Genomic DNA, 11,114 nt, shown 5'->3' with positions numbered 1-11,114 from the left:
TTTTAAATTGTCCGCGAGCAAATTAGGTTAAAGAGAGCTGATTCAGATTTATGCAAGTGCAACAAGAGGAACAAACATGACTGCATGGGAACCACTCCACCCATTTTTTTGGGTGTAAGAAAGTCAAAGCATCCAATGCCAAAGAAAACGTCAAACTGTCACCAATAATTGCGCATGATTGCAACCAAGAACCAACAATTCTCCCAACGAGCCAAAACCATCAGAACATATTCTCAATATTACACAGCTTGAGGAGGTTTTTAACAACAACACCACCACCAACAAGAGAGAGGAGAGAGAGAGAGAGTGCAAAAGCAGTTTGCAGTCTCTCTTTTTGGATCTCTCAAATATTATATCGTAGTAAACTAGTGCATGATTTAGAACAAATTAATTATCCAAATTAAATAAGAAAGAAAAGAAAACTACCCTTTAATTACTTGTGTTCGATCTTGATCCACCATTGTATCATAAGATTCATACTTTCATCTTATATAGTCTATCAGCTCCATTCCCCTGAAGACAGAAGATCCTTTCGATCGTGTTTTCGGGGTGAAAATGAACCGAATTCGAGCTTTTTCATCTCCTGCAGTGTTGCCATTGCCAGCTTCTTCCACAACTCCGAAAGAGCGCCCAGAAGATCATAGTTTTGATGGTAATTAATCTAATTATATGCATTCTGAGCTTCATTTCTCAATGCCTGCATTTTTGTCATGAAAGTCATTGCAAAATGACATCTCTGTGTGTGGTTTCTAATTGCAACAATTTGCTTTCATTTAATAATGCCAACATGAATCAAAAGGAATTTTCCTTTCTTGTCAATCACAATAAATTTTGGCCAAAAAGAAACAGGGCATTGCATTACAATAGGTACTGATCTCTGTGAAATTCTTTGTTTAGGCATTGCCACCAATGTCAAGTTATTATTGAAGCTAATCCATGATCACAACGAGGCCTGCACAAAAGAGAATGATGACAGGAAGACGCAAAGGGTGGCTGGAATGATTACCATAATCGACGATGTTAAAACCAGGATTCAAAAATCTCAATCTATTGGCAGGAGGGCAGAGCTGAGGCGTTGCAACACAGATCTTAGGCCAAATGTTCCAAGGGACAAAAGGCCTACGGAGCCAATAATCGATGAGAAAGAGAGGTTGAGAAGGCAGCTTAGCGCGAGCTTGGCAGCGCGAAAGAGCCTAGAAATTATGTGTTCCAGTTTGGGAAAGGAGAAGGAGATTATTGCATCAGAGCTTGCAAGAAAGGTTCAAGAATTTAGTGGAATGGAGGAACACATCAATGATCTTAGAGCGCAAAATGAGAAGTTGTTGGCAAAAGTACAAGCTTGTGCAGCAGAGCACAAAGAGAAGAGGTGTGGTGGGGTAGAGATTCAAGGGAATGTGGCGCTCCAGGAGCGAAACAAGGCGCTTTCGGAGCAACTCCTTAAGTCCCTTAACGGGTGCAGATCCTTAAAGAGAAAGATTAAAGATGCACAGAAGGAAAACAATGGGATGCACTCGGCAATGGAGGAGATGGGGGTCGAAGTTCAAGAAGGCCTTGATCTAATACGAGCCCTCAAGGAAAAGATTACCACAAGTGATAATGAGCAAGCAACAGATGTTGAAGAGGAGATATCAGCATTGGAGCGTCTGTTTGAGTGCTTCAGCACGAGGATCTCCAAGCACGACCCGAAGAAAGGCGAATTTGCAAAACACAACACCGAAATTGATGCTACATAAATAGCTTCCTGCCACTTGCATGAGAACAAAGGGTGACTAGAAACCAGAAATGCCTGGTCTCTCCACTTTTGCAATTTTGTTGGTTCTGTTTCTTTTTAGTTGCCAGGACAAGATGGAACTATTCCTTCTTGGAATTACATAAATAAAAGAGGGGAAGGCAGTTGTAATGTTTCAGAAGTAGAAGAGAGATTAGTGATGTTGCATAATGTTGTTGTTCATGTTGCAATTGACTAGTTCAGGTTTCTAGGTTACATCTACACTGTCCCAATAGGAGTTGTCTAATTCCAAGTTTTCTTCTCGTCCTGGATATCAAAGAGTTGACAAATGAAGAGATGTACAGCACATAAGTGTAAGCTCATACGACAATGTGGTAATCGAACCTGTCTTCCTCCTTAGACAATAGTTGCAGGCATAGTCCCAAGAACAGTGGCCTGACCTGCAATGGAACTCTTTGGAAATCTCAGTTGCTTCCTTACCAATCTCCATTCCAAGGCTCCGAGATAAGCACAAGCCTGTACTTATTGCCTAATGTCCTATAGGTACCACTTGTGAGTTGTATAATGAAGATTATTTTACATTGTAAAACTCTGTGACATACAGAAAGATACTGTTTGTCTACAAGATTATTCATCATTCACAAAGTTTCCCGCATCATAGGATTTAGGTTCAAAATTTAATTCCTTGTGCCCTAAGTTTTAACGTTTTTCCTTGTGCAACTCTGGTTCCTATTAGTATACGACTGGTACTTAGTAAAGGATTAGAAGTTACAAATTATTGGAAGCCACCAAGGATGACATTATCATTTATGTTTACTGTTAAGAACCACAAAATAAATACATTAAATATGAAACTGAATTCTGGAGAAGTTTTACACATGTACAGGGCTTCTGTAATATATACTATTCAGAAAAACTTTGTAACTTGCAGGCAGCAATGGAGTTCAAAATCCATGAATTGCTTGCTGCCTTGGCTCCAGCAGAACTGGCCAAAGCCTTTGCATCAGACTGCCTGCGGTCCAATATTGTACCCTTGCTAGGATGACCCTGCTCGGGTTGCTCAAAGCTGTAAATTATGAAGGTTTGACATTTTGGGGAACTGGCTGAAAAGGCTTTCTGGCCCTCCGGAACAGGCTTTCTATGCAGAATAGTTCCTCCAGCAGCTATTACTAGGTCTTGTAGATAACCCTTATATGAAGGTACAAAGTCTCCCATAAAGTAAAACTTGAATCCATCAAAAAGCTTTGGTTGCTGCATATAAAACAGTTTGTTAGAAAGAAAAAAATGATTCCAATCACTGTAACAGGTACTAAACATTTTGATTATGACACTAAAGGAAAAGCCAACCTTGTTCTGAAGTCTAAGTCTACCGAGTCGAGGACCATCCCTGATTCCATAAATGTCGATGTTAATTTCATAAGGCTCCTCATTAACTAGTTTCATGGCTTCTATGCAAGCATTAATCCCTGTACAAACAGAAAGACATAGAAAGAGAGTAGATTATCAGTAACAATGCGCACATGTATACAAATCACTCATTTTAGGCTTCTGTTCTTGAGGAAGAACATTTAAAATAGAAACAATAATACTCACATTCCATACTCAGGATCCACCTTCCCTCCAAGATACCCATCAAAACTTTGAGGGTTCTTCTGCATGCTCCATTTTCATCGACCGACGCAATAACATGGGTGACACTAGAATCCCAATTCTTTAAAACTGTAAGTCCAGATAATCTTTCAAACCCAGAAACAGATTCCTGCAGTTCAAGCCAACCAGGAATAATGGAATTCTTTAGACTGTTTCAATTTCTTAAAGGAAAAGAAAGAAACAAGGAACAAAGCAAACACTCTAAGCAGCTCTTTACCTTCTGCATTTGTGAGAGATGAACAACAGAGAACTAATTTCTTGGATGATCCACAAAATTTCTGATCTGGAGGCATGGTGTTGTCTTGTTTAACAGCAGCTTTATAATGTTCAGCATTAGTTTGTCTACAAGAGAGAGAAAAAGGCATAAATGAGAATCTTAGAATATCAAAATTTGTTGTGATACACATTAGATCTTCAGGGAAAAGTTTTACATACTTTCTAGGATTGCTCTTCCTCCTCCTTGCTTGAGATTCAGAGCTTTCATTTGGCAATTTAGAAGAGGCATGAAGGGGGCATAACATAACAAAATTATCCTGATTCAAGACATTTAGAATTAAAATAGAATCGTGGAAAAACATTAAATGAAAATAAAACTTCTTTTCATTATACATACAGTATCCCATCGACACTGAGGCATCAACTTTGCACAGGTGACATGAAAGCTCTTACGACAACTCCTCTCATAACACCCAAGAGCTGCTCCTTTAATTTCACAGCAAGAACATTTAATTCTACGACTCCTAGTTAACTCAGCTTCAAGATTAACAGCAGTATCATCTTCAAAATAGACATTGGGAGCCCTGCACATATTTTTGAGCATTTATAAGTTGTAAGTATCTAAAGAATCTAGAGTGGACTTTCACAGCCCATCCAACCCTGTCATATTTCAAGGTCACAAATAATAATGTCTGAAATTGGCTAAGAAATTGCATCATACCTTCTCCTCATTTGACTGAGGTTCAAAAATATTAATTTGGAATGCAAATCAATAATCAAAACTAAAAAGAAACAAAAAAAACAAGAGCCTGAGCTTTTGTACATATATGCATAAACAGCAATGTCTGCATGCATTGACAGTTACGAAAACAAATAAAATTTGAAGGGCTAGGAAAGCAAAGATGCTTGTGTAAATAAATTTATTTCAATCATGAAAACTTGTTAAACAGAAACTCATTTATAAACATAATCTTGTTTTGGCTAAATTGCAGGATTTCTTTTCTTTATACCATTCAGTGCAGATCCTGTGTGCATGAATAACCTTGAGTCCTCCATTGTGATCCACAGCAACAGGCTTGCCATTATAATAGTGGACTATCTCTCCAGACACCTGTCATTTTTGTTTTTATTGTAATGGGTGTCAGCTTTGAATTCTAAAGATAAAATATGCAGATGAGGAAGGAATCTAAGTTATGAGTCACCCAAACAAATATATAGGGAAGGGAGTGAGGAAGACCTCTGATTCTTCTGATGAAAGACAGAAAGCACATTGGATTTTACTAGGAATGGCCTCACATCTCTGCAAGACCAAATTGTTTGTCAATGAAGGAAGCTTCTGCACTGGTGATCGATCAGTTGTGACATCACAATTGCCTTCGATCTTTTCAGTGGGTTGATTTCCATTTTCATTAACATTCCCATGACCCTCTCCAACCCTAACAAAAGTATCATCCTTTGAGTTGCCATCAGAGGAAACTTTCGCCTTTTTGTTATTCTTCAATTCTCGATCACATAACTTGGCTTCCCTCGGAAGTTTTCTGGATTTGTTCCCGAACTCAGAGGCTTTCTTGTTATCAACTGTAGAGAGATTTATAAGAGACGACTCAGTTGTAGTATCCTTATTTGCCTGCTTCTGTACTTCCGATACCTCCTCAAGCATTTTGTTTGGCATAGAGACCATCTTTTGCTTTCTTGACCTTACTGGGCAGTGCATCCGGCTCTTGGCATTTACCTCGTTACAGATTTTTCCAGCCTTCTTACTGGGTGGTGCACTACCACCTTCACTCTTTCCTAATGAAGTTGGTGATTCAGTTATCCCCCTGTCATCACCATTATTTTGAGTTTCAGCTTCTGTTGAGAGGACATGAACATTTTCAGATGTTGGCTTCATTACAACCACAGATGGATGTTCCTTCTTACTCCTTTTGGAAGTCTTGGCCAAAGAACTAGAATTATTCTTACATACTGGTTCTTCATAAAATACTTTAGATCCTTTTGAATTAACATTAACACTAACATCAGCACCTGGATCTGTATGACTTGTAGTGCATTTTCTTTTACTTATATTCCTTGTCTGCCTACCTTGCTTGTTCAATTCATTACTAACAACTTGACTATCGTCTTTCGTTCCAGCAGGGGGAATATCTGGCAGAAAATACATATTTCCACTACTTTGTCTAGAATTTCTAGACCTTGCACTTTTAGCAGAATGTGCTTCATCTAATTTCTTGTTTTGTGAGATTTCTTTCAGTTCCTTCACTTGAACTCTATCAATATCATCGTTGTCTGGAACCTACATTTCAATTTTATTTTAATGAAAGCCATGATTTGCCCATACAAAATTGGAGGACTTTACATATTAGAATTTGTAGAAGAGAGAAATTACATGAGGTAAAAATGAGCTGATACCTGCATCTTAGAAGGACTTTGGAAGAGTTCAGGGGAGCATTCTCTTTGTGTCCATTCAAACATCTCACTATCAAATAAATCTGCAATATTTGAAGATTTTCCATGCACTTCGCCCTACATGAGATTATCAATGCTTAAGATAACTTTATGGCATCGCCAAGATGTTTCAAAGAAATGTAAAACTTCATAATTATTCATAGCTTGATCGAGTTAATTTTTTCATTCACAAACTACAGAATTCAATTACATAAACAGAAATGAGCAGTAAATGGGAAGGTCAACTAGCTAAAATAAAAAAATCAGATTCATTTCCATTGCAGCACCTAGCTAAAATCAAAAAACCAGCCCAATAATTTTGCATAACTGCCAGGTCAACTAAACAATATTACAAACCATTTCAAAGCAAGTATAAAGCAGGTTATACACTCACTGGTGGGGTCAATCTAGCAGAGTATTCATCTTCTGAGTCTTTGATATCACTGAAAGTAGGAACATTTGGAGGACTATCAGTGAGTTGATCACCATCAGTATGCTGACTCAAATTTTCTTCATCCTTGTCTTTCAACCAAAAGAAAGGTGAAAGCATCGGTTCTCCCACTTCATTTAGAATTGGCTTCCCCTTTAAAGTTGTTGAACTGTGCTTAGAGCTTTCATCCATTAGTTTACCAACTGTCTTTTCAGGGCGTGTAGGAGTTTCTGAAAGAGGACACTGTGGAACCTGAACCCTTTTCTTGGTTGGAAATGAAGGTTTAACTGAAAGAGAACCCGAATTTTTCAGGTTGGATTTAGTTTTCCTTGATCGTTTTCCTCTTAAGGATTTCTGTTTCTCATCTCTATCCTGACAATGTTTAGGGATATCTTGCTCATCATGACCATCATCTTGGGCTTGCAGTTTTCCGTCTGTAATAAAGGAATTCGCACGTTAGACTACACTTTATACATAATAACATCTCAAATACATGTACAGGAAAATACACTTTATACATAATAACATCTCAAATACATGTACAGGAAAATACCTGATGATTTAGTTGAGGATGCATTCTGAGTGACAAATATATTAATTCCTGAAGCAACCTCCATGCTTTTGTAAATACCAACCAAATTATCCATGTGTGGAGCAGGACGAATCTCTGCAACAAAAGTTATTAATAAGAACAATGGACTGTACAAGAACCTGTTTTAGTCACAAAATAGAAGGATCCTACCTCTGCGCCGATATGGAATTTTACAAACGGGACAATTGGAACCCGATTTCATTGATTTCACAATACAAGAGCTGTAAACAATAAGCAAACAACAGTGATGGGTTCAAGTATATTCCAAGTTTTCATACAGCTGAAATTAAACCTAAAATTTATATGCAAATAGCAAGGAAGGAGGAGATTACTTGCAGAAGACATGATTGCAATTAAGTGAAACCGCAGAATTCAGCAGACTCAAACTGTAAAACAGATAGAGGAAAATGAACCCATTAGCCAAATCAAAATAAATTTCAAAACTTACATACGAATTCTATGCAAAATCAAGTTACGGATCTGTTTGGCTGCCAAGAAGTTATTATAGCTCCGAACACTAATAGATTTTTAATACAACAACAAAACAAAGCTCATTTGATATACAAAATAATCAGAAATCAGAAATAGTCGGAGTATTTTGGTACAGATAGAGTTACCAAATCGGGCACTTGAGCTCTCTGCCCATTTTCTCGAGGTGGGCCGGAGTCTCCATTTTCGTATCCGAGAGAAAGATTGAACAGAATGACAGATCGAGAAGAAGAAGAAGAAGACGACGGAGTGTTTTAATTTATCATGTTTTTCTTTTTTATATTTTCAAGATGAAGCTTCGTTTCGAAGCCCCAGTTTGAACTTTAGCCCGCCAAAATTTCACGCGCCTCGCTTTCGCTTCTTCGCGGCTTTTGAATTTTTAACTTTAGGGCTCGTTTGCCAATTAAGGGTTGGAATTTGGAATGTGCTATTTCTCTCTCCCTTTTTTTTTTCAGATAATTGCAATTTAATATTATGTTCCAACAAAAAAATAATAATAATTGAATTTTCTAATAGATCATTGCATTTTAATATTCTTTGATACTTTTTAGATCATTGCAATTACTATTTCAATTAAATATCTTAATTTTCTCATATAAATTGTTGTGTCATTATCTAATAGGTTTTTCAATAAATGGGCACAGAAAATTTTAAAAAGCTTCATTCAAACAAAGGTGACAAAATAGGAATAAGAGGGATTAACCCACTAATATCATTCTCCTTTCCTATTTTCATAAGAAAATAAGGATATGTACAGAATCGATGAAATACATAAGATGCGCCAACGTACACCTTGAGCCATTGGGTAAGTTGGTAACACTCTCTCTCACACATTTTTGTTAAACCATCTCTGTTTTCTGATTTTGTGCCTCTTCAGTTTTCTAAATATGTCAAATTAGTGGGATGAGTAATGGTGATATCAAACATCCGCAGAAAGTAATAACCGTTGAAATGAGGCAACCCATGCAAATACTTCAAAGCTTTTCAGAAATTGTCCTATTAAGAACTTGGAACACAAAAATGTTTAGAAGATAATGATATGACATTTTGTAATTGAACTCTTTGGAGCTTAATATTTTGTCAAGGATTGCTATCAAAAAGCATAGAAGAGGCCATAGATTCGCAACAAATGACTGGCCAGTCAAGCCAAAAAATGGCCAAACTTTGCATGTCATATGCAGATCTTCAATGGCAGCTTCATCCCTGCCATGCCACACCTCTTTATCATTTGAGCTCGACTCATAGAAGCAAAGCACTCCAGATGTTACCAGTAATCTCTACAAGAACAAGAACCATATCTGAAATGGTGAAATCGACTACGATCCCTCACAACAATCTCCCGCTCATAAACCTTGGATATGAGTTTAATTGCAAGATGACAGTCTGCACAAACTCTCAAATTCTTCCAAATCCTAATTGGGATTCCTGATGCAGTATTTAGGATCATAAAGGCAATTGCAATTTTTTCACTATGGTAGGACAATGCATTTTCTTTTTCCTCCTCCTCTATGTCTGCAAGAACATTTTCTGTATGGGGCACGTACCCTTTTGGTTTCAACAGATTTGTGATCTCTGCTAGCATTGTGTATATCTTTTCACTTTGGGGATGAGATCTATCACCCATCGTAAACTCATAAATACAATTCCTCAACTCAACAATGCTATACCCTGGAGTTTTCCTCACCCCATCACTAAGCATTGTCCTCCTCACCTTTTGCACATCTGACCAACGACGCTCAGATGCATAGAGATTGGAAAGGAGCACATAATCTCCACTATGTCCAGGCTCTAACTCTCGGATGTGGGCTCTTGCAGTCTCTCCGAGAGCCAAGTGCCCGTGTATTGTGCATGCTCCTAACAAGGTCCTCCAGATAACAGCATTGGGCTGCATGGGCATGTTGTTAATGTATTCATATGCTTCTTTCACTAAGCCAGCCCTACCTAACAAATCAATCATGCAACCATAGTGTTCTATTCTGGGGACAATTCCATACTCCTCCTTCATCATTCTAAAGTAATTGAATCCTTCATCAACCATCCCGCAATGACTACAGGCATACAAGACCCCAACAAAAGTGATCTCAGTAGGCACCAATCCCTCTCTCCTCAACTCCTTGAAAAGCTCAAGTGCTTCGTTACCAAACCCGTTAACAGCCAACCCAACAACTAAAGCAGTCCAAGAAACCACACTCCTTTCGTCCATCATTGTGAACACCTTTTGTGCCTCTCTGATGCTCCCACACTTTGCATAAAGGTCCAGAAGGGCATTAGTAGCATGTGAATTCCCGGTCAAGCCCACCTTCAGCATATACACATGGATCCTCCTACCCAAAGCCAAAGTTCCAAGCTCAGCACAAGCAGACAACAAGCTAACCATGGTGAACCCATCTGGCTGAACACCCTCCAAACTCATATCCCTGAAAATAGTCAAAGCCTCATTGGGCCTCCCGTTCAAAGCAAACCCATTAATCACAGAATTCCAAGCCACAAGGTCTCTCTCAGACATTGACTCAAACACCCTGTGTGCACTCTCAACATGGCCACAACATGCATACATGTGAAGCAAGGTGTTCTTAACAAAGACCAATGACTCAAACCCATTTCTCAGAGCAATGGAATGTATCTTCTCACCGTCTCTAACATTCGTCAACTTAGCCACAGCCTTTAGAAGAAAAGGGTAAGTGTGTGTATCAGGTTCAACAGAATTCACATGCATTTGGTGGTAAAGTTGAAGAACAGGAGTTGGGTTCTCACTCTCAGCATATCCTCTAATCATGGTGTTCCATGTGAAGACATTAGGGCTTCTGATTTGGGAAAATATCTGGTGGGCATAGGGCATGGGGGCTTTGAGAGACACAGTGGTGAAAATGAGGTGTTTGCCCATGTCTGGGTTGCTGAGTGGAACACCATGCCTTACAGAGAAGGCATGGATTTGCTGCAGCTTCAACTTGGAGGATGCACAGCATTGCAAGAGAGCAATGCACTTTTGGAGAATATGTGGTTTTGGGTTTTGCGGGGAAGCTGGTGAGAGAGGTGAAAGTGAAGAGAAGAGGGTTTTGGGGTTGTGAGTTAAGGTTGTTGCTGAGGATGCATGTGGAAAAGATGGGTGGAGGAGTGAGGGCTGTTTTGGGAGCATTAGATCATGTTCCAATTGTCAGCTGCAAAGTATGTATGAGTTGATTATAGTAGATAGTGTACTCGCATGTAATTTGGGCTTTGGGTTTGTTGACTGGGGCTGCTTCAAAATATTTAACATTTTATTTTATAAACTTTTTTTTATCTAACTTAGTTTAGGGGGGTGTATTCAATTGAGATTTTAACAGATTGTAATTACATGATTTTAATGTAATGGATTTTGGCCGGATTTGTAATTATATGATTTTACTCATGATTTTAATAGATTGCAATTACATGATTTTACTTATGATTTAATTCTTAGGATTTTACTTATGATTTTGATGGATTGCAATTATATGATTTTACTTATATTTCTATACAAGCTTCAACTCTATCACTCATCATCATTCACCTATACATAACTTGAAGGAATTTGCCCAATTTTT

General features: G+C 38.3%; 3 protein-coding genes across 3 annotated transcripts; 1 reads left to right on the top strand and 2 right to left on the bottom strand.

Annotated features, from left to right (window-relative positions):
• The first annotated feature begins 295 nt into the window (after positions 1–295).
• LOC103325180 (myosin heavy chain-like protein) lies at positions 296–1,939 on the top strand. Its single transcript, XM_008227323.3, has 2 exons — positions 296–652; positions 898–1,939. The coding sequence occupies exons 1-2, from the start codon at positions 556–558 to the stop codon at positions 1,731–1,733; spliced, it is 933 nt and encodes a 310-aa protein (XP_008225545.2). The 5' UTR covers positions 296–555; the 3' UTR covers positions 1,734–1,939.
• Positions 1,940–2,541: 602 nt separating this feature from the next.
• Positions 2,542–7,833, bottom strand: BRCA1 (breast cancer susceptibility1). The gene is made up of 14 exons (XM_089047905.1): positions 7,680–7,833; positions 7,395–7,448; positions 7,213–7,283; positions 7,024–7,137; positions 6,435–6,904; positions 6,005–6,118; positions 4,833–5,888; positions 4,606–4,706; positions 3,993–4,179; positions 3,815–3,912; positions 3,580–3,721; positions 3,323–3,488; positions 3,077–3,195; positions 2,542–2,980 (listed from the first exon to the last, which is right to left on the bottom strand). The coding sequence occupies exons 1-14, from the start codon at positions 7,733–7,735 to the stop codon at positions 2,633–2,635; spliced, it is 3,096 nt and encodes a 1,031-aa protein (XP_088904031.1). The 5' UTR covers positions 7,736–7,833; the 3' UTR covers positions 2,542–2,632.
• Positions 7,834–8,521: 688 nt separating this feature from the next.
• On the bottom strand, positions 8,522–10,763 carry LOC103325179 (pentatricopeptide repeat-containing protein At4g21065-like). The gene has a single exon (XM_008227322.2). The coding sequence runs from the start codon at positions 10,685–10,687 to the stop codon at positions 8,816–8,818; it is 1,872 nt and encodes a 623-aa protein (XP_008225544.2). The 5' UTR covers positions 10,688–10,763; the 3' UTR covers positions 8,522–8,815.
• Positions 10,764–11,114: the final 351 nt, after the last annotated feature.

Source organism: Prunus mume, linkage group LG3 (genome assembly GCF_029339155.1).
Source record: "Prunus mume cultivar Tortuosa linkage group LG3, ASM2933915v1, whole genome shotgun sequence".
Taxonomy (NCBI): domain Eukaryota; kingdom Viridiplantae; phylum Streptophyta; class Magnoliopsida; order Rosales; family Rosaceae; genus Prunus; species Prunus mume.
Note: the sequence above shows the minus strand (reverse complement) of the source record. Positions and strands in the feature narration are given on the sequence as shown.

Excerpts from the sequence above, each read along its gene's own strand:
- LOC103325180 (XM_008227323.3), top strand. The coding sequence starts at position 556 with ATGAACCGAATTCGAGCTTTTTCATCTCCTGCAGTGTTGCCATTGCCA. Across the intron at positions 653-897 it reads AGAAGATCATAGTTTTGATG|GCATTGCCACCAATGTCAAG; the intron begins GTAATTAATCTA and ends TTCTTTGTTTAG.
- BRCA1 (XM_089047905.1), bottom strand. The coding sequence starts at position 7,735 with ATGGAGACTCCGGCCCACCTCGAGAAAATGGGCAGAGAGCTCAAGTGC. Across the intron at positions 7,284-7,394 it reads TGCAATCATGTCTTCTGCAA|CTCTTGTATTGTGAAATCAA; the intron begins GTAATCTCCTCC and ends TATTGTTTACAG. Across the intron at positions 3,913-3,992 it reads CTCAGTGTCGATGGGATACT|GATAATTTTGTTATGTTATG; the intron begins GTATGTATAATG and ends GTCTTGAATCAG.
- LOC103325179 (XM_008227322.2), bottom strand. The coding sequence starts at position 10,687 with ATGCTCCCAAAACAGCCCTCACTCCTCCACCCATCTTTTCCACATGCA.